The sequence below is a fragment of the Drosophila biarmipes genome, chromosome 2R, assembly GCF_025231255.1.
Source record: "Drosophila biarmipes strain raj3 chromosome 2R, RU_DBia_V1.1, whole genome shotgun sequence".
Taxonomy (NCBI): domain Eukaryota; kingdom Metazoa; phylum Arthropoda; class Insecta; order Diptera; family Drosophilidae; genus Drosophila; species Drosophila biarmipes.
In genome coordinates, this window is record NC_066615.1 from 23,357,838 (window position 1) to 23,378,276 (window position 20,439).

General features: G+C 51.0%; 3 protein-coding genes and 1 long non-coding RNA gene across 5 annotated transcripts in view; 2 read left to right on the forward strand and 2 right to left on the reverse strand.

Annotated features, from left to right (window-relative positions):
- Positions 1-20,439, forward strand: part of LOC108022447 (sodium channel protein 60E) — a 31,726-nt gene that overhangs the window by 7,224 nt on the left and 4,063 nt on the right. The window contains exons 5-29 of the mRNA XM_050888032.1: positions 3,303-3,514; positions 6,968-7,587; positions 7,648-7,867; positions 7,927-8,061; positions 8,117-8,852; positions 8,913-9,127; positions 9,184-9,354; positions 9,409-9,602; positions 9,668-9,770; positions 9,826-9,954; positions 10,828-10,842; positions 11,168-11,410; positions 11,464-13,643; positions 13,698-14,025; positions 14,088-14,188; positions 14,744-14,918; positions 15,002-15,298; positions 15,579-15,733; positions 16,464-16,597; positions 16,663-17,332; positions 17,441-17,800; positions 17,905-18,013; positions 18,070-18,251; positions 18,527-18,627; positions 20,179-20,430. Coding sequence (XP_050743989.1) covers positions 3,303-3,514; positions 6,968-7,587; positions 7,648-7,867; positions 7,927-8,061; positions 8,117-8,852; positions 8,913-9,127; positions 9,184-9,354; positions 9,409-9,602; positions 9,668-9,770; positions 9,826-9,954; positions 10,828-10,842; positions 11,168-11,410; positions 11,464-13,643; positions 13,698-14,025; positions 14,088-14,188; positions 14,744-14,918; positions 15,002-15,298; positions 15,579-15,733; positions 16,464-16,597; positions 16,663-17,332; positions 17,441-17,800; positions 17,905-18,013; positions 18,070-18,251; positions 18,527-18,627; positions 20,179-20,430 — 8,037 coding nt within the window. The remainder of the gene's footprint in view (positions 1-3,302; positions 3,515-6,967; positions 7,588-7,647; positions 7,868-7,926; positions 8,062-8,116; positions 8,853-8,912; positions 9,128-9,183; positions 9,355-9,408; positions 9,603-9,667; positions 9,771-9,825; positions 9,955-10,827; positions 10,843-11,167; positions 11,411-11,463; positions 13,644-13,697; positions 14,026-14,087; positions 14,189-14,743; positions 14,919-15,001; positions 15,299-15,578; positions 15,734-16,463; positions 16,598-16,662; positions 17,333-17,440; positions 17,801-17,904; positions 18,014-18,069; positions 18,252-18,526; positions 18,628-20,178; positions 20,431-20,439) is intronic.
- LOC108022451 (uncharacterized) lies at positions 375-1,494 on the forward strand. The gene is made up of 2 exons (XM_017091359.3): positions 375-452; positions 520-1,494. The coding sequence occupies exons 1-2, from the start codon at positions 435-437 to the stop codon at positions 1,492-1,494; spliced, it is 993 nt and encodes a 330-aa protein (XP_016946848.1). The 5' UTR covers positions 375-434.
- On the reverse strand, positions 1,412-2,974 carry LOC108022452 (mitochondrial thiamine pyrophosphate carrier). Of its 2 annotated transcripts, none has more exons than XM_017091360.3 (2): positions 1,704-2,974; positions 1,412-1,626 (listed from the first exon to the last, which is right to left on the reverse strand). In XM_017091360.3, exon 1 carries the CDS (start codon positions 2,708-2,710, stop codon positions 1,733-1,735), a length of 978 nt encoding a protein of 325 aa, XP_016946849.1. In that variant the 5' UTR covers positions 2,711-2,974; the 3' UTR covers positions 1,412-1,626; positions 1,704-1,732. The 2 variants fall into 2 exon arrangements, with proteins under 2 accessions (XP_016946849.1, XP_050743990.1); XM_050888033.1 differs by having other exon boundaries at positions 1,412-1,629.
- On the reverse strand, positions 6,108-6,725 carry LOC108022453 (uncharacterized). The gene is made up of 3 exons (XR_001768043.3): positions 6,586-6,725; positions 6,392-6,482; positions 6,108-6,299 (listed from the first exon to the last, which is right to left on the reverse strand). It is a non-coding gene; the product is annotated as an uncharacterized LOC108022453 (long non-coding RNA).

Here is a 20,439-nt window from a genome sequence, read left to right on the forward strand (position 1 = left end):
CACACAGAAAATATAAAAGAGTTCAGCTCTTCGCGCCGTGTAAGAGTGAGGAGAGCCGGGCTTGCAAAGGGCACATGCTGGGGATGATGTGAAAGGTCAACACTCTCGCGATCTGCAGAAAGGGAGAGTGGATGGAGGAGGCCGGCCGAACGGCGGAGAAGAAAGCAAGTCGAAGTCGCGGCCATGTGGCCTTCAATGGGTCGCGCCCGTGGAGCTCCAGCGCGTCTGGCTCCACTTCATTCGGCGCGTCGTCGCCGAAAGAGATTATCTCTGCACTTGCTCGGCGGCGTGGCGGCCGCTTATGTAACCCGGTGGCTCCCGAGTGGAGAAGAGGGCTATAAAACGGCGAGCGGGCACGATTGCCGAATCATTTCCATTCAGTCGGTCCAGAGGCGAGCTATCATCCGAGAGTCCTTGGCAACTATACCAGAGAAATGGCAGCCCGTTTCATAGTGAGTTCCCGGCGGCACCGCGTCAGTCCAGTCGGATCCTAACTAAGATTCCTCCTCCCAACCCCAGATCAGTGTGCTCCTGCTGGCCAGCCCGGCCGTTTGGGGCAAGCCCACCTTCGGACGCGAGCATGTCCACATCCGCATTCACCTCCCGGAGAGCGGTGGCGACCACGGCGGTCATGGAGGCGGTGACTTTGGAGGTCACGGGGGCGGCGACTTTGGAGGCCATGGAGGCGGTGGGTACGAGATTCACTCCCACGATGGCGGATACAGTGCTGGCGGTGGAGGTGGTGCCCATGTCAACACCTATGCCATCATCACCGAGAACCATGCTTCGGGCGGAGGTGGAGGTCATGGCGGATACAGCTCCGGCGGATACAGTTCCGGCGGATATAGTTCCGGCCACGATGATGCCAAGATTGCCGCCATCGCAGCTGCTGCTGGTTCGTCCTCCGATCACGGACATGGTCACGGAGGCGGCGGCGGACACGGCGGAGACTTGGGCGGCCATGCCATCGCCAACATTGCAGCCATCGCCGCCAGCTCGGACTCCTCTGCCCACGGAGGCAGCTCCGGCGGCTACGGAGGATACAGCGGTGGTGGACACGGAGGCTACAGCGGTGGTGGACACAGCGGCGGAGGCCATGATACCCAGGTGATTGTCGCTGCCGCCGCTGCTGGTGATTCCTCCTCCGGCGGATATGGTGGAGGCTCCTCGGGTGGATATGATGCAGGCTACTCCGGGGGCTCATCTTACAGCGGTAGCTCCTCCTACAGCAGTGGCTCTTCCTACAGCGGCGGCTCCTCCTACAGCTCCGGAGGATACAGCGGAGGACAAGGCGGTGGCTACAGCAGCGGTGGACATGGGGGTGGCTACAGCAGCGGCGGCGGGTCCAGCTACGATACCCAGGTGGTGGCGGCTGCCGCTGCCTCCGGAAGCGGTGGATCCTACGGCGGATCTTCCGGCGGCGGTGGGGACGGATACAGTTACTCCGCCCCAGCTTCCGGCGGCTGGGCGGGTTCCAGCTCCAACTGGAAATAGGCGGCAATGCCCGACCTTGGCCATCTGGTCGTCTAGTCTACTGTTCACACCTCCAGCTCACTCCATCATCGGAACTTTTAACTTATATACGACTCGTTCGCTCATCCATATTCCACACATCCTCACGCGATGCTGCTGTACAAAATAAACCATGTTAGTGTAATAATTTAAACCAGTCTCCAGACCCTGGGATTAGACCGGAACTTAACTGCTCCGAGTTCACAAAGATGTTACATGACTACTTCCCAAGCTTTTGCCGACTTTTGTCGGCTTCCTTCACGGGGCCAATCAGGTGGCGCTTAAACATGTCGTAAATGGTGAAGTAAACGGCGCTGGTCAGTCCGGCCTTGAAGAGGGTGGGCGACATTCCCTTGTAGAAGCCACCGATGCCCTCCACCCGGAACGTGGCGGAGATGCAGCCCAGGACGGTGGGGCACTCGGGGTTGCGGCCGAAGGTCTGGCGCTCCTGTTTGAAGGCCATCAGCTGGATGCGCTTCTTGAGCAGGTCCGCCGGGTAGACGATCACCTTGGCCATCACTCCGGACAGGGCTCCGTTGAGGAAGAGGAAGCCGCCGTGGATCTCCTGGCGGTGATCGGGCGGCGCCGTCGGCATGGCCATTAGCACCAGGGCGTTAAGGTACTTGTAGAAGAGGAAGTTGGCCCCCACCAGCGGGAAGACCTGCACCAGCTGGAAGGGCAAGCCTCGCGTAAGCCCTGCCCAGCCCTCTAGCCTGAAGACCCTTCGCAGTCCACTCAGGGTGCTCATCTGGCTGCGGTGCGAGGAGGGATCGGCAGCCACCATCTGAGTCCGCACCACGTCAAGCGGTTGGGCCGCCGCGGCTCCCAGGCATCCGGCCAGGCCGCCGCAAACGAAGAACATGAGGAAGGGTCGCTGATTCCAGAAGTCCGACTGGTGGGCCAAGCTGCGGAGCTGCTCATAGGACCAGAACTGGACCAAGGCGTACGTAATGCTAAGCACTTGGCCGGAGTTGTGGCCCCGGAACATGCCTCGCATCCCCTCCTCGGCGTATATCGACTTGAAGGCGTGGATGACCCCGCGGTACTTGGACCCCTTGTCGTTGGTCACCGGCTCCACCTGCATCTGGAAGCGGATCTTCAGCACGTCCAGCGGTTGGGTGATGGTGCGGGTGATAGCTCCGGCGACTCCGCCACCAAGGGCCTGCATTACCTGGACTTGCACCGAGTTCTCGGGCATCGAATGTGGATGGGTGACTTGGGCTTTGGTCTGGGGACGGACTCCCCAGCAGAGCAGGAGCTATTGAGCGTGCAGATCAGAACGAGCTGCTGTGTTGTCATTCCGCAAGATGGATATCTGTTGCCGTACGAATATTCGAGTTAGGCTCTGATTATGCGTGTGTCCATAACTCAAGTTCTATAAATTTTAATAATAGGTCCAAATTTAGGAGTACAAAAAAATTTATCTGACAATAATATGAAAGTATACCTACAAATAAATGTACATGTAATCTTTACCAGGCCTAATGTGTATTCCTAAGACGTATGACTAAGGAATTCAAAAAGTTCAAGAGACAAATAATTTACAAATTGTTGGCCCAATGGGTACAAATAGACGACAATAATATTTAAAAAGTATAAATAAATATAAAGTATAAATATTTATAAAGTTCAACTTCAGTGGGAATATTTTCTTGTATTTAGCAACAAAGTTTAAATTCGGTGGTTACACACAATCTTAACAGTGTTCTCAGAAAGAGAAATTACCCGAACTATCTGCTCATACTGATATCCATTCCATACCCAGCACTAATCACCCCGATCTCTTCTAGCTGTCGCCAAGCACCAGGTCGTCGCCTACACGCAGAGGTCTCAGGTCAAGCACGAGAACCGGCACATCCAGCTGGTGCGGGAGTACGGCTTCCACCCGCGCACCAAGGCCTCCGTGGAGGATGGCGACGTGCTGCCCCGCAAGTTCGAGCCCTTTCCGGAGCACATGTACGGCAAGCCGCTGGAGGAGATTGACACCTTCATCTACGAGGAGGTGAGTACCGACCCGGCCGCTCATTATCCGCGGCCTCACCTCAGTTGGGGTGAGTCCGCCCATTGGCTCTAATTAAAAAGTCACACGGCGCCGAGCCAGTCCCCGGAATCCGGATCCCGGGGCCGGAGGGAGGCGGAAAAGTGGCGGAAATGGAACGCGGCGCGGGCTGTTGCTGCTTTTGTTTTGATGGCTTCGTTGCGCTGCACTTGCGCGATTGTGGGCACAAGTGGAAGTGCACTTTGGCGGCAGGGAAACCGGGGTTAATGGAAACGCCTAGAACGACCCTCGAGAGCCGAAAAGGAAATCAGCGTAAATGCCGCGCGCTCGTTAAATTTCAAAGGCGGGAATAAATTTTGGAACTGTGTACATCAAACAAAGGACACACACAATTGCGCACACGTTTGGCCGCCGAGTGTGGATGTGGACGTGTGCTGGAAATATGGGTCATGCCATGCACAGGGCTCCGGGCAGCAAAGTTGACAACCGTATTTACGTGACTCAAACAAACTGGCCGGAGTCGCTGCCGCAGCAGCCGCAGAGGACAAATTATAGGCGAACATGCAAGTGTACTCAAGACCTGGCGGCTTTCGGGCCACGTGTCGTGGCAAAATAATTCCGGATAGCGGTCCGGCCTGGCTGGACTGGGCTGAATAAACATGCAAGTGGCCAGCGCGCACAGGGGCTGCAGTATAATGGGAGTTGCCGTCACGGGGAGAGATGAGATGAGCGTACCTGTGACGCAGAATGATGTGTTTATCGATCGAGCGGATATCCCACTAAGTCCAAGACAAACACAGCCGGGCAATCTATAATTAAATCTTATTGGCTTGCAGTCCTGAAAAGTCCTGCTGTATCGTAGCACTTTCTGGGTCACTGTGACTCCTGCGAGGGGCGCTGCACTTTGTCCCACATTCTATAATTAAGTCTTGAGAGTGGTTAGGTATTGGGGAAGCAAATGAGCCTTTTCCGGGTCACAGTCACTGGTGGCTAAGCTGCTAGCCGCACGGCTTTGGTAAATCCTTTTGACAGAGTCCAGCCAATTCCCAAAGCAACCCAAGTCACAATGTACCACTAAGGTCTCTTTGTGTCATCTGCGATAAGCCATACAAAAGCAATCCATTTCACTTCTCATTTTCATCTTGATAAAATGTGTGCTGAAAGCTGTCCAAGCGTGCATTAAGTCTTCTGCCTGAGTCCAGCAACTTTCCAGCTGCGTTATAAGGCGTTTTGAGCTACAATCTGCGATAAGGGGTTGTCCGAATGTTTGTCATTTAATATACAGAAAAGAGGGGTATAAAACTTGCCAAATCAAATTGTAGAAGTAGTCGAGCAAGAGTGTCATATTAATACAAGTCCCAGTGACTAGGTCGCTCATCTCCGATAGTGTGCCGACACTGACCAAACATCCCGTTGGCTTTGAGTAACTTTCCTAACCAAATAACCCAGTAGTTTCTGGGTAGTTCCATAGTTACTTTCCTTTGAATTTTAAATTTTAGTTGGGCAAGCCTAGGCAGAGCCTCCCCAATCACTTGCCGCTCAGCTCCCATGGAAATTGGGCTGCCGAGCTCCCAAACAGCCACTGCAGGTGGAGAATCAAAGTGCTTAATTGCATTTAATGGCCCACTGCTGGCAAACAAGGCCCGTCTGCTCCTCCCCGGCGACGTGATAAGACACAGACGCCGCATGTTTGTCCGGAACCCCGAACAAGGTCCTACACAACTTTTCATTTCGGGCACTTAAAAGTACACACGCTTATCCTTAAGCTCTCTGCTCCGCCTACGCCGCTTGCCGTGCAGCAATCTCCAACCACACGTTGGGGAACGGGAAGGCAGGGGAGCCATGCAAATTTACAGACCTGCGAGGCCCACAGCCCACAAAGTGGTAAATGGCAATCTGCCACCCAATCGTAATTTTTGCTTGTTACATTAAAATTTCTGCTTACTCGGCTGAGCGACGTTTATGTGTGTATTACAGTGACAAACGACCTTCAGACAAGTGGGCTGCGGGGTTGGTGCACTGAGCAGCCGAAACATCATCCTCGGCAGGCACATCTGCATATATAATTGAAGAAATCAGGGCGCTAATGAACAACTCAGTTTGGCCGGGCAGCTGCTTCAGGATTAGTTTCGATGTGGTTGGCTGGCTGCTCCCCTCCGGCGGCAAACAAATCGATATTCCGAAAGTGCCCAAGGAGCAGGGCAGCGGCGGAACGGCATGACGAGCGCAGGACACGCGCTCCCCGGGGGCTGGGGTTTCTCCTCCGTCCGACTGCGCCCTGAATAATCGCGTTAGCCGATTTGGTGGGAATTTACTGCCCAGCCTCGAGGTGATCAATGTTTAATGGGGTTTCGGTCTCCCGGGCCTCTTACCAATCCGTAGATCCAATCTGCCGGCTGGCCGATAAGCATCCGTCTCCACGGCACGAAGACCCGCAGTCCGGAATCTGGAATCCCTCTAGCAAAAACACTTTTGGCAAAACGTGCTCTCACGCTCACGCACATATAGACACATGATTCGCGAGTGTGGTTATGTCGAAGAGCACGCTCGCCCTTCTCCGCTCTCTCGCTCACTCTTTCTCATTAACAACACATGCTTATTCTCGTGGAACCTTGGCGAAAATCCAGTAATTTATTAGAATCAATTTTTACGTGAAATGAAACGTGAATTTTAAATGCACATGTACGTTTGTGTGAAAACTGCTTTTGCAAAATTACATGTGGGGCCCGTTTTCGGGGCGACCCAGGCGGCGTTTTCGTTTCGGTGTGTTAGCATCAATCAAGAGTTCCTGGAAAACGGAGGAAAAGGCGAATTAGAACTTCGCGTGCGGCGGATGGTGTGGGAATGGGTGCTCCCAGGGGCAGGGGACGGGCAACTCACCAGTTAGTGGGCGATGGCGCTGCGATTACTTGGACCTTGCACGCATCTTCCTGCGCTTACGCTTCAACCTACGCATACGCTTCTTACGCCACTGCAAACGAGAGAAAACACGGTCAGTTGTTGTTCGCCAGGGCGGGGGCAGATATTTCACTATGTTTCACAGCTTTTTTTCACTTGTGGGAACCCATTTTTACCTTAGCTCTCATTTTCCTTCTGGTCGGGACGACGGTTTGAGAACGAAAGAACGAATACCGAGCGGAAGTCGGCCTGGTAGCCTCGCGTGGCGGTTGACAGCTCGCCGCAGGGTTGCTTCGGCGCGATAGTTGCCTATCGATAGTTGCGCTGCCACTTTGGGCTGCCATCTAACAGAGCTGCCAGTTCGTGGGCTACCACATTCGATTTTTGCAATTAATGCATTTTGCCAAGAAATTGGCGCCAAAATGGCATTGGGTGAAGGCAAATACGTTGGAGATACAGTGGGGGCCCGCTTCAGGATGCCTCCCTGCACGCCCAACTGGAGGAGAGACAATCCTCCGAACAGCACCCTGTACTCTGCCCGCTCTTTTTGAATTGCAGACCTTCTGCGTGGTGTCCAAGCGGTTCCGGAAAAACTACATCCACCGCTTCACGGGCACCAAGAGCCTCTTCCTCTTCTACCCATGGAGCCCGGCGAGGCGTGTGTGCGTCTACATCGCCACCAATCAGTTCTTCGACTACTGCGTCATGGCCACCATCCTGTTCAATTGCATCTTCCTGGCCATGACGGAGACCGTGGAGGAGGCGGAGTACATCTTTCTGGCCATCTACTCCATCGAAATGGTCATCAAGATCATCGCCAAGGGCTTTCTGCTCAACAAGTACACGTACCTGCGCAACCCGTGGAACTGGCTGGACTTCGTGGTCATCACCAGTGGGTACGCCACCATTGGCATGGAGGTGGGCAACCTGGCGGGGCTGCGTACGTTCCGCGTGCTGCGCGCCCTCAAGACGGTGTCCATCATGCCCGGATTGAAGACGATCATCAACGCGTTGTTGCACTCCTTCCGCCAGCTGGCGGAGGTCATGACCCTGACCATCTTCTGCCTGATGGTCTTTGCGCTTTTCGCCCTCCAAGTCTACATGGGCGAGCTGCGCAACAAGTGCGTGCGCCAGGTGCCCACCGACTGGACCAACGTCTCGCACGCGGACTGGCATATGTAAGTGGTATTCCTTTGGGTTCACGAACGCAAAATAACGAAGGCTGCATCCCGTTCCAGCTGGGTCAACGACACCGACAACTGGTTGTATGACGAGGATGAGCTGCCCGTGCTGTGCGGCAACTTGACTGGAGCCCGCCACTGCCCCTTCGAGTACGTGTGCCTATGTGTGGGCGAGAATCCCAACCACGGCTACACCAACTTTGACAACTTTATGTGGTCCATGCTCACGACTTTTCAGCTGATCACGTTGGACTATTGGGAAAACGTATACAACATGGTGGGTGCTATTAGTTTCCTGCCCAGATGAGCAATGCCCCAATTCCGTTTTCCTTACAGGTGCTGGCCACCTGTGGTCCTATGAGCGTCTCGTTCTTCACGGTGGTGGTCTTCTTTGGCTCGTTTTACCTGATCAACCTGATGCTGGCCGTAGTGGCGCTGAGTTACGAGGAGGAGGCGGAGATCACGAACGAGGTGAGTACTCCACAGCATTTTCTGGTGCATTACCAACCTTTTGTTGACCGTGCAGGAACGCAAAAAGGACCTGCTGGACCACCGAGATGATTCTACGTTCAGCTTTGATCCCTCGGTGCTAAACGTGAAAAAATTGAATAAGAACAACAAGAAGAAAATCGATTCTCGGAAGGGCGTGCTGCTTGCTTCCTACAGCAAGAAAAAGACGCGACGAAAAAAGGGAAAAGGCGGCAAGGAAGGCGGCACCAATGGTAATGGAAACGGCAGCAACGGCAACGACCCGAAATCCCACTCGGCCACGCCTAGTCCGGGACCAAGTCCCCGCCACAGCGCCACGGAACGCCCCTCGGCGCTCACTCTGCACGCCCAGAAACAGTACCAGCAGATGGAGCAGCAGCACCAGCTGGCCAAAGCGCCCGGTGGTGAAACCAACACTGCCACTGCTCCCACGCCAAAAGGCCGTATAAGCTTCCAGGACAGCGGCGTGGGCGTGAAGAACCCCAACATGTTATACCCCTCGGACTACAAGGGCCAGCTCATTGCCAGCAGCCGGCAGGCGAGCTCCAACTCCAGCGGCGTGAACCGTGAGTCATCACAGGACGACTCCGGTGTGGTGGACGATCATGAGGAGCAAGACACGACCAACGATTTGGGCCACGTGTCCACCGTGGAGCTGGCCCTTTCCCCGCGGGAGGTGCGCCTTATAAAGTGCAATGGGAACATAGCCCGCATCAAGAACCACAATGTGTACGCCTTGCACCAGGAATTTTCTTCGGAGGTTGTTGTAATCGGTGAGTTAAGAATTCTTCTGTTTTTATCAACATTTTATGTGGCATCTCGACCCGTTTTAGATGATCTGCCCGACAGGAACTGCGATCGATGTGTTCACTGGTGCACGGACTATGAGAGCTGGCTACAATTTCAAAACTGCCTATACAAAGTGGTGCGGGATCCTCTTTTCGAGCTGGCCATCACTCTCTGCATAGTGTTGAACACCGCCTTCCTAGCCATGGAGCACCATGGAATGAGTGAGAGTTTCCGCAACGCCCTGGATGTGGGAAACAAGGTAAGTTTATTATTTCCACTCACTAGAATTAGCCTACTTATTGTTTTACTTAACAGGTCTTCACGTCCATATTCACGTTCGAATGCATTGTGAAACTAATGGCGCTATCCAAGGACTTCTTTCTGTGCGGCTGGAACATCTTTGACTTGCTCATCGTCACCGCGAGCTTACTGGACATAATATTTGAGTTGGTCGACGGCTTGAGTGTCTTGCGTGGCTTGCGATTGGTAACAGGAAGTCGGTTATTTAAAGGTCTTTAATTGAATTATGTTGTATTCCAGCTGAGAGTATTAAAACTAGCCCAATCTTGGACTACCATGAAGGTACTGCTGAGCATTATAATCTCAACGATCGGCGCCCTCGGCAACCTGACGCTGATCCTGGTCATAGTCATCTACATATTCGCTGTCATCGGCATGCAATTGTTCTCCAAAGACTATACGCCTGAAAAGTTTGACCCAGACCCAGTGCCAAGGCAAGATCTGCTCTAAATCTATCCTAGTTTCAGAGTATTTAACTTATTTGTTTAAATCCGATCAGATGGAATTTCAATGACTTTTTCCACTCGTTTATGATGATCTTTCGCATCCTGTGTGGCGAATGGATCGAGCCTCTCTGGGACTGCATGCGTGCCGAGGAGGAGGTAGGACGTTCTAACCCATGAATAGTTAGTGTTCTAAATGAAATTTATTCTGCAGCAAGGAGCCTCCACCTGCTTTGCTATATTTCTGCCGACGCTTGTGATGGGAAACTTTATGGTGCTCAACTTGTTCTTGGCCCTGCTGCTCAACAGTTTCAACTCCGAGGAACTCAAGTCGAAAAAAGAGGCAAGTCAGATGCTCCAGTCGATCATACTCCGATTTTAGTTTTTTAACGTTCGTGAATGTATATGTCTATATGTCTATGTGTGTGCCAGCAAAGGTACTTAAACAACCGAACAACTAAAATCAAATAGCTCGAAAATCGACGGTGGAGAGATAGCTCTTTCCCCGCGTCATAAAAAGATCCCTTAAAGTGGTTAAGACGATCGATTAGATCGATTTCTAAATGTTAGAATTGAATTTGTCTTGCACCTTGATGTGGTTTACGGAATATGTGTGTCTCTGAGTGTGACATCTTAGCTTCATCATGACCGCGCGGTGGCACCCCCAATTGAAGTACCAGTTGAATTATACACCATACGATCTGTGGCACTCTTCTGTTTTCACAAGCAAAATCGATTATCATTTTCATGTTTCTGAAATCCCCACTAAATTCCATCGCTCTCTGCATTGTGTTACTAACTGTGCTAAATGTTTATATTCTACTACTTAACTCAAACTAAAATAACCACACCCGGCACAGGAGTTGAGAGGGTATGTCCCCCGCCTTTTGCTGGGTTCCTCAGATCGGCTCGTCCGAAATCTGTATCTTTGGGTTTGTTCTGAGGCCGCTGACATACATTCAAACTGCATCCAACTCAGACCCAGAACAAACCTTGCCAAGTTTTTCGTTTAAGTCTCAATGTACGTCTACATGTAAAAACAATCTCAAAATGCACTCAAGCGTAATCCAATTAACCAAATTTCTGTCAACTCTGCACAATGCGTTTTAACATTAACTTGCCACCCGAAAAACACCCAACACTAAACACAATCTTAAACCATAACCCAAACAAAACGAAACTAAAACAATTTAAATACACTGAAAACGTTAAACAGATTTTCAAGAAGAAGGTAATTTTTCCAACTAAACCGTTCTTACTTGCTTTAAACTTGCTTGCCTCGTTTGCGTTAACCAATCCATATCTAAATCCAGACATACTGTATGTGTAAATACTTATATATAGAGTAGTCAAATGTTGATCAGGCTATGTACGTTGTAATCTTTTGTGTTGCCTGCCCTGCGTAAATCGTTTTGTGTTCTGTATGCATTGAATCCCTAATCGTATAATGTCAATACCGATGTCTATTCAAAAAGAATCTTGTAGCGAACTCTTCAGTTGAGTTTCCCCCTGGACTTCGCTGTGTTCTAATCTTCTGTAATCTCTGTCCCAAATAGGAAGTTGGCGAGGAGTCCAAGTTGGCGCGGAGTATAGAACGCGTGCGGGACCTGATTCGCAAGAAGCGGCAGGAGCGCAAGGATCGCAAGGAGCGAAAGTTCGCGGAGAAGTTCCAGCAGATTGTGTTGGATGCTCAGCAGGCGCATGCTCAGGCTCACTCCCAACAGGCTGCAGTCGGTCTGGAGAGGGGCGACAAACCGGGTGTGCTGGCCGAGACCAAGTTCCACAGACTGAGCTATCAGGTAAGTTGACCTCCACATAATCTCCGCACAAATTAACTTATATATTTGACCAGGAGTCTATGAATCGGCCTGTCTCCGGCTCCGATTTCGGCTTCCAGATACCGCTGCACGACGGCTTGCACACAATAGTCGATGGTCTCGAGTATGATGACACGGGAGAGTTGCCAGAGCAGATCCAGCTGCAGGCGCATCCACTGCCACCCACGTCAGACTCCCTGCCACCAACGTACGAGAGCGCCATGATGGCCGCCGCTGCCGCTGCCTTTCCGACTATCATTGGGAATGGGAATGGAAACGGGAACGGAAACGGGAACGGAAACGGTCAAAGCCTGACTCCTTTCGCCCAAGCGGAGCGCCGACTCCAGCACCAAATATCCTCAGGAGTGAGCACTCAGCAGAATGATTCACGCGACGAGGCCACCTACACAGAATCCATCGAGCTGCGCCTGCTGGGTCAATACAATTCCACAGACACGGACCCGTACGCTAATGATCAGAGGAGCGGTTGTGGCTCCTTCAACCGCGCCGACTCGCTGCAGGATAACTCCTCGCGGCGCTACGGAAGCGAAGAGCACGACGAGGCGTACCTTAAGTACCAGAAGTCCCTGCTGACGCGATCCCCAAGCTACCGGAAATCCCTTGATCGCCTGTCCCAATCGAGCGGGCAGTCGCAGCGATCGTTGCTCAAGTCGGAGGAGGCTGAGATGCGGCGGCACTCAAGCGGCCACTCGCTGAACTCCATTTCGATCGAACAGGACGAACTTCTGTCTCAGCAGGGCAACCTGCGCGAGGAACTGCTCAACTGCGACCAAAAGGAACTATTTCAGTTCCTGCAGGAGGAGGACGAGATGCAAAAGGGTACCAACCTGAGCCGCATCTCAAACGCCATGAGATCGCGGCGGCCTTCAAATCAGATGGGTCAGCCGGAAAGCGAAGCATTGGTAGAGCACTCGGAATTTGACAACATTATTCAGAGCTTCGAGAAGGAACTGGAGGAGATCAAGCGCTCCACAACGTCGTTGGAGCGCAAGCTCTCCAATCTTTCAGAGCCCTCGCCGGCAGCCGACGAAGCCACAAAAGCCATAATGGAGCACATTGCCATCATTACGGGCGCTTCAGAACGCTCGGCCGCCGACGAGGTGGTGCACCCGTTAAATCCCTATGATAGTTACGATTTGTCGAGCGTGCCACGGCGCTCGCAGTCCGTCAGCGCAGCCGCTCAGCGTCAGTCCGTAAAGCTGAAGCGACGCAGCCTGGAAAAGCAACGCAAGATCGACGAGGACTTTAGCATCTCAAACGAGATACGCAAAATCTGTGATCAAATCCAAGCTCCCTTCGTGGCCATGGAAGCCATGGCCGTGGCGGCTACAAGCGCCAGTCAGGCGACCCAGCCCAGTCAATCACCTTTTCTCAGGCGCAAGATCGATCCCTTCACAGTGCAGTTTGACCGATTTAAGCGTCTGTCCCTAATAGAGCGCGTGGAGGAACTGCCCGAGGAGGAGAAACCCATCTCTACACTGCGCATCGAGTCCGAAAAGATGCCGCGCAAGTTTGTCCACGGCCACGACCAGTTGGCCCTGGACAGCCTCTCTCTGAAGAGCACCAACTCGTACGAAAATCTACTTATCCAGAAGCAGAAGCTGGGCATGGCTACCCCACCCGCCGTTCCCGCCACTCCGCCGACATCCTTGAAATCGAGCATCGAGCCACCGACACTGGCGCAAATTTCATCGCTAAAGACCACCCCGCCGCTGGCTGCTCTCACCGAGCACCAGCAGCACTTTCATGCCACGAGCATTGACGCAGCACCCACTCACGGCCACGCCCACGCCCATGCCCACTCGCAGGCACACGCTCATCCGATGGCAGGGCCGCGGCGACGCCCGGAGCATCCACAATCGACGCTAGACAAAGCCGCATCCTTCCAGTCCGCGCGCACCGAGTCGCACAGCTCGGGAGCGGCTGACACGAGCTCGGCCTTGGCTCTGGCCATGGGCCATAAGACTGAGCAGTCCCAGTCGGCGGCGCCAGAAGCCACCCAGAAGCCGTCGGCGTTCACGAGACTGACCGAAAAACCATGGCATTGTTTGGTTTCCTACGTAGACGATCTCACTGTCGGTGGGAGACGTAACTCGCAGGGAGCTTACAATGATCCCATGACTTTTCCGAGCTACGGGGCTACCAAGCCGCCAAAGGTGCCCGACGACTGTTTCCCCCAGAAGTGCTACGATCAGTAAGTAAGCCTACGGCTCTCCTTAAGCCCTGTTTTAATCTAACTCCCTTTCAGCTTCTACTTCCGCTGCCCCTGGTTCATGAGCTGCATGGACACGCAGAGCGCCAAGCACTGGACGCGCGTGAGGACGGCTGTCTTGGCGGTTGTCGATACTCCGGCCTTTGAGTGGTTTGTGTTGGTGCTGATCTTTGCGTCGAGTATCACGCTCTGCTTTGAGGACATAAATCTGGACAAGAACAAAACGCTGAAGCGCGTACTGTACTGGATCAACTTCTCCTTCTGCCTGATATTCGTCGTGGAGATGATCCTGAAGTGGCTGGCCCTGGGATTCTCCAAGTACTTCACCAGCTTCTGGACCATACTCGACTTCATCATTGTGTTCGTAAGTGACTTTCATGAATATTTTCTTCAAGGATACCTTGTAACAGAGCTCTTCTCCCAAAGGTATCGGTTTTCTCGCTGCTCATTGAGGAAAATGAGAATTTGAAGGTCCTCCGCTCGCTGCGCACATTACGAGCTTTGCGTCCGCTGAGAGCCATCTCTCGGTAAGTTAAACAGTCGCTGGTCTTTCGATAGGCTGCACCACAACCTACTCATCCGTGCATCCGGTGAAGAAAGCTCTCTGCGTAGGAACTTCAGCCTCTGCTTCTCGATCTTCCGCTATCACTACTGATCTATGTGTCTTTTTCCGGGGAGGAGTTGGTCAGACCGAGCGATGCGATCCAGGCCGTGTGCAGTGTTTAATACAATCTCGTCTTCTTTATGGATTTCGAATAGAAATACGTACTTGTAGAACACGCATTGCATCGTCCTCGCCTCCGTCCTTGTCCTCGTCCTCGAATCTGTGTAGTCTGTAGCTGACGTCTAGACCTACCTCTGCTTCTGTTGTGTTTGTATATTGTAGATGAGTGCATATGTACATATTTCTTAGGATAGATAAATAGTTGACTAAGCAGAGATCCACTCCGCCATCAAACCACTCATCTGTTTACGTACCCATCTGAACCCGACCACGCCCAATTAGCACGGCCCCGGCACCGTTGAGACGACCTGCGTCCATCCCGTAATGACTAGCATTTCATCGTCCATTTCTATTCCAGGTGGCAAGGAATGCGGATTGTAGTAAACGCTCTCATGTATGCAATACCATCAATTTTCAATGTACTTTTAGTTTGTTTAGTTTTTTGGTTGATCTTCTCAATAATGGGTGTTCAGTTCTTTGGTGGTAAATTTTTCAAGTGCGTTAATGAGATGGGCGAGTTACTGCCGATTACTGTGAGTATTCTTGGGCGGAGATTCAGATGCAGCTCCACCCCGAAAGGTGCACTTGGCATATTACTAACCAATGCGTATTCCAGGAGGTGAACGACAAGTGGGACTGCATCGAACAGAACTACACATGGATCAACTCGAAGATCACCTTCGACCACGTGGGTATGGGCTACCTGGCCCTGCTGCAAGTGGCCACTTTCGAGGGCTGGATGGAGGTAATGGCCGACGCCGTCGACGCGCGCGGAGTGGACCTGCAGCCGCAGCGAGAGGCCAACCTATATGCGTATATTTATTTTGTTATATTTATTGTGTGCGGATCGTTCTTCACACTCAATCTGTTCATTGGAGTTATCATTGATAACTTCAACATGCTCAAGAAGAAGGTAAGTCCATTGGCCTATGCTCCTGCCCAGGTCAGCTTCTCTGCATCCCCGCGTGAATCACCTGTACATACGCCAGCCACCCCCATCGATCCATCTCTGATTTGCATTGCCGTATTTCGTTCCAAACGCCGTCATTATGTGTACTCTAACCGTGTTATTGTGTTGCTATGTTGTGACCAGTTGTTCATAGAATACGTTCAGCATACCGCTTAGTGTGTTACATAACTGTGGATTGTATATATATAATTAAATGTTCATTCTATTCTCATCACTTTTATAGTATGAAGGAGGAGTGTTGGAAATGTTTCTCACCGAATCTCAAAAACACTATTACACGGCAATGAAAAAATTGGGACGAAAGAAACCACAGAAAGTTATTAAGCGACCTATAAATCATTTTTTAGCTATGTTTTATGATTTATCCAATTCGAGAAGGTAAACAAACCCGCCAATCAACCCTTGAACCAACCAATCTCAATCTAAGACCAGCAAATTACGTATACTTACTTATAGTTTGTACTTACTATACTATTAGTCCTCTCTGTCTCCTCCGGCTCTAAGTTTAACTCTTGTACTAACTCGTAGGCTAACGCGTAGTTGTCTCGGCTAGGCCCATAACACATCTATAGAATGTTTCTGATTTGGTGATAAAATTCATTTAAACACTTGTAATTCCCGGCATTTTTGGTCGAATCCGGTGCTTGTCCCAAACAAACACCGTCAAAAATGCCTCTATCTTCTGAATTCTGTATTCTGTTCTCTGTTCTCTGTAACCTATATTCAAATGCATACTTCTTGAATTTCTGTAGAGCACCTTTTGCTATGATGATATTAGCCAACTGGTATATAGTAATTTAAGTATAATCCGAAATGTCGGACTTCTCGCACTCTGGGCATGTACTATCTATGGGATGAGTAGCTGTCCTTTGGCCCCTCGATCAGTCCCTTAAAGAACTCACTCCCTGTGTGTACAACCAGCATGTTTATAAATAGTTAGTTTTAGATATAGTTTAATTTATAGATCTATGTATAACGGTGCCCCTCACAATGCCTGTACATAATCCCCTTCTTTCTGAATTTTCTTTGGAGCACCGCGACTTCGGCCCGATCGAAGATTTAGAGTATCAATACGACATTAATCAAAATCCCCTTTCGTGATGTGCAGGTTCGAGATCGCGATCTTTGTACTGATATTTCTTAATATGCTTACCATGGGCATCGAGCATTACGATCAGCCGCACGCGGTTTTCTTCATTCTGGAAGTGAGCAACGCCTTCTTCACCACCGTCTTTGGTCTTGGTAAGTGGTTGGAGAGTGGTATCTTTCTGGTTAACACACCGATTGAAATTTTCCTTCTTCCGCAGAAGCCATTGTAAAGATCGTCGGCCTGCGCTACCACTACTTCACGGTGCCGTGGAACGTGTTCGACTTCCTTCTGGTGCTGGCCTCCATCTTCGGCATCCTGATGGAGGACATTATGATAGACCTGCCCATCAGTCCGACCTTACTGCGCGTGGTGCGAGTATTCCGCATCGGGCGCATCCTGCGTCTCATCAAGGCCGCCAAGGGCATCAGGAAGCTGCTGTTCGCCCTCGTGGTGTCGCTGCCCGCCCTCTTCAACATCGGAGCCCTGCTGGGACTTATCACCTTTATCTACGCTATCCTCGGCATGTCGCTGTTCGGACACGTAAAGCTCCAGGGCGCCCTTGACGACATGGTAAACTTCCAGACCTTCGGGCGCAGCATGCAGTTGCTGTTTCGGCTGATGACCTCGGCCGGTTGGAACGACGTACTGGAGTCGCTGATGATCCAGCCACCCGACTGCGACCCCTTCATCCACGGGCAGACGAACGGGGACTGCGGTCACCCGCTGCTGGCCATCACCTACTTTACGAGCTTCATTATCATCAGCTACATGATCGTTATCAACATGTACATTGCCATCATCCTGGAGAACTTCAACCAGGCGCACCAGGAGGAGGAGATCGGCATAGTCGAGGACGATCTGGAAATGTTTTACATTCGCTGGTCCAAGTAGGTGTACTCTCCCCGGCAGTAGGCCTAGGCGTAGGATCTCGTCAAGAGCTGCCTGGCGAGCTATTTCAAGACAACTGCTGACCATTCGCTCCGATTTACTTTCAGATATGATCCACATGCCACCCAATTTATACACTTCTCGCAACTGTCCGATTTTATTGCCTCTCTCGATCCACCATTGGGCATCTCGAAGCCCAATAATGTCGCTTTAGTGTCATTTAATCTGCCCATCTCTAAGGGCAATAAAATACACTGCCTCGACATTTTGCACGCGCTCGTGAAGCACGTGCTAGGTCATGTCGAGGAGACCGATAACTTCAAACAGTTGCAGGAACAAATGGATGTCAAGTTCAAGAAACAGTTTCCAACGCGCAAAGAATTGGAAATTGTTTCGTCGACGCGGATCTGGAAGCGCCAGGAAAAGGCGGCTAAGACCATTCAGACGGGCTGGAAGGAGTATTTGCGGTACTAGAATTACCACACCAGCCAATTACCTCACCCTAGCATTCTCAAACGAGCCTCTGTATACGTTCCCTTCGGGATTCTAATCTTGTGGTGTCTCTTCACAGGCGCAAACGGGAGAAGGAGCGCTCCAACTCCGGGGACAGTGCCACTCAGACCTCCAGTCCAGGCGGATGGCAGTCGAAGCTCTCTGCCCTGAACTTCTTCCACCTTCAGGTGAGTGCGGGCACTAGGTTTTTACCGGCCTATTCTGATCCCCCGCTCCCTTGCAGGTGAGTCGACGTGGCACCGCCTGCTCAAGCCGGGCCTCGTCTCGGAAATCGTCGCGTGCCTCGGACGCCTCCGATCTCAGCGAGCTGGCCGGACCATGGCTCAACCTGCCCCTGATGCTCGTCTCGGGGGCCGACGACGTGGTCAAGGACATTAAGCAGCAGAGCGACGAGCTGGGCAAACGGTAGTTATCCTGGCTTCAGCCTCACCAGCCACCCACACCCACACTGACACATAACTCACACACAACAAACACACACTGACACGTAGCCATTCCATGTATGTTTGTGTTTCATGGCTGCGATGAATTTGAAATGCAATTTTTAGACGAAACGAAAGGCTTTCCATGCTCATGCCACCATACGTATAACATGCAACAAGAACATAACCTTCGATCTGCATCGATAAATTAACGTTTTGTGTGTCCACAGTGTATATGAACTTAAGCCCTATTTCTAGCAAATCCTCTTGTATCTCCCTAAACTATGAGTCCCTGCTCGCAGACATGGTCACTGCCGTTCTCAGAAGTGGCTCGCAGCCTAGTGGCTTGAATTACCTAGGTAAAGGCAACCTCCCATCCATCAGCTGCTTAGCTTAGCTGGCAACTATAACCTACTACTTACGAACAATCTAAAATCTTACAAAAGACCACAATCAGAAACCTATACGAAAACCAATATCAGTCTCAAAACAAATGCAACAAGCAATCTTAACAACTTCGTTTTTAGTTCTCGACTATAATTCATCCATACTCGTTGTATATTCAGCTAGATTAAGTATTTGTATTTATTCAACCAACTATCCAGTACTCGTACCAGTCGACCTCTATACGTATTCTATCTAGTATCTCCATCCAATCTCGACTCTCAACTCAACTCAGCTCATTTAAGCGAACGCAAGCAAAGTCTGTCAAAAACTCATTTGCCTTCAGAAGTTCTCTACGGCAACTATTATCCAACAATTATCAGAACAAGAACCACAGCTAATTGCAGTTTTAAAACATTCGAGTTATTGCCTATAATACGATCATTTGTAAGTAGCGGCCTATTCCTTTGAAACCAATCCGTAGATCCACCCATTCCGACCTCACCCGTCTCGCCGAAAGTACTCGTAATGGCCGATGGACACGTGAATGCGCAATTTGAGTTCATTTTGATTGGTTGCTTGCCCTAATCTAGATCGTTAACATAGTTTGGCTATCAATAAGTACTCTCATCTAGTTTAAACGTAGCTTACCGAACATGTCACCAGGTAATTGGAACCCCAAGACTAAATCTAAAACTCATCCAGAATCGATGTGCATTGCCATTCATAATGATGTACAGCTTCTTTAGTGTCGAAAGCTTTACCTTCTTTCCTTTGTTATTTCGTCAAAAAATTGCAGCTGTCGTTGAAGCGAAACAATCCTCGACTTTATATGTGAACCGACCCACCTAAACCCAACATTCTACATCCAGATAAATGAAATTTATGCTTATGATTGTTACTGTTATTCCAACTACTAAACTATTACTATTATTAGCGGTAGCATATTTGTGGAAGCGCCTAGAGCAAGTCGTCGCCGAAGCTTTTATAATTTCTTTTTGCGTCATCAGGATGCTGTCGATGACAGCTTAACCTCACCTTCAGTACATAGAAAAAGTAATTATTGACAAGTGCCTTCTCACCCACCCAGTTTCCACTCGACCCGGCTACCCACCATCCCCCAGCCACCACCCAACGCCATCCACCGCCCTCACCCACCAGTCCATTCACGGTTCTCGTTTTTTGTAAATACTCTGTACATAGCCACCGCCCGAAGGGCCAGCACTTTGAGCCACCTCTGCACCACTATCTGAATCTCAGTCAGTATCAACCTCACATGTTTGTGGCTTTGACTCCATCAGATGCATTCCATCGAAACCAATTTCTATGCATTCCTAGTAATAAGCTTACGTTCTAGACTCATCAACTGTTACTCGCTGCGACCTCTCTATCTCTATATCTATATCTTATCGATATCTATATCTATCTGTCTATCTGACCTACCTGTCTGTCCACACAACCTTCGTACTTGTGCGTTGTGCCACCACGAATGCCCGACACTAATGCGTGCCTTTCACCCACAACAGCTGCTATGAACAACACGACCAACACCACCTCAACCTCCGCCTCCACCTCTGGCACGACCTCCTCCCCCGCCTCCGCCCCAGCCACTGGGTGTGGCCCAGCAGCCACCTCCGACAGCGACCGACACCAGGCGGTGGGGGGTGGGTCGGCTCCCTCACGTAAGCGCGCCTCTAGTTTCATACGCAAGAAACCGCCCCTAGAAAGAGGTTTGTCAGCACAAAGCGCTTTAAGAGTAAACAAGAACGCTTTTGTCTGTATGTGTG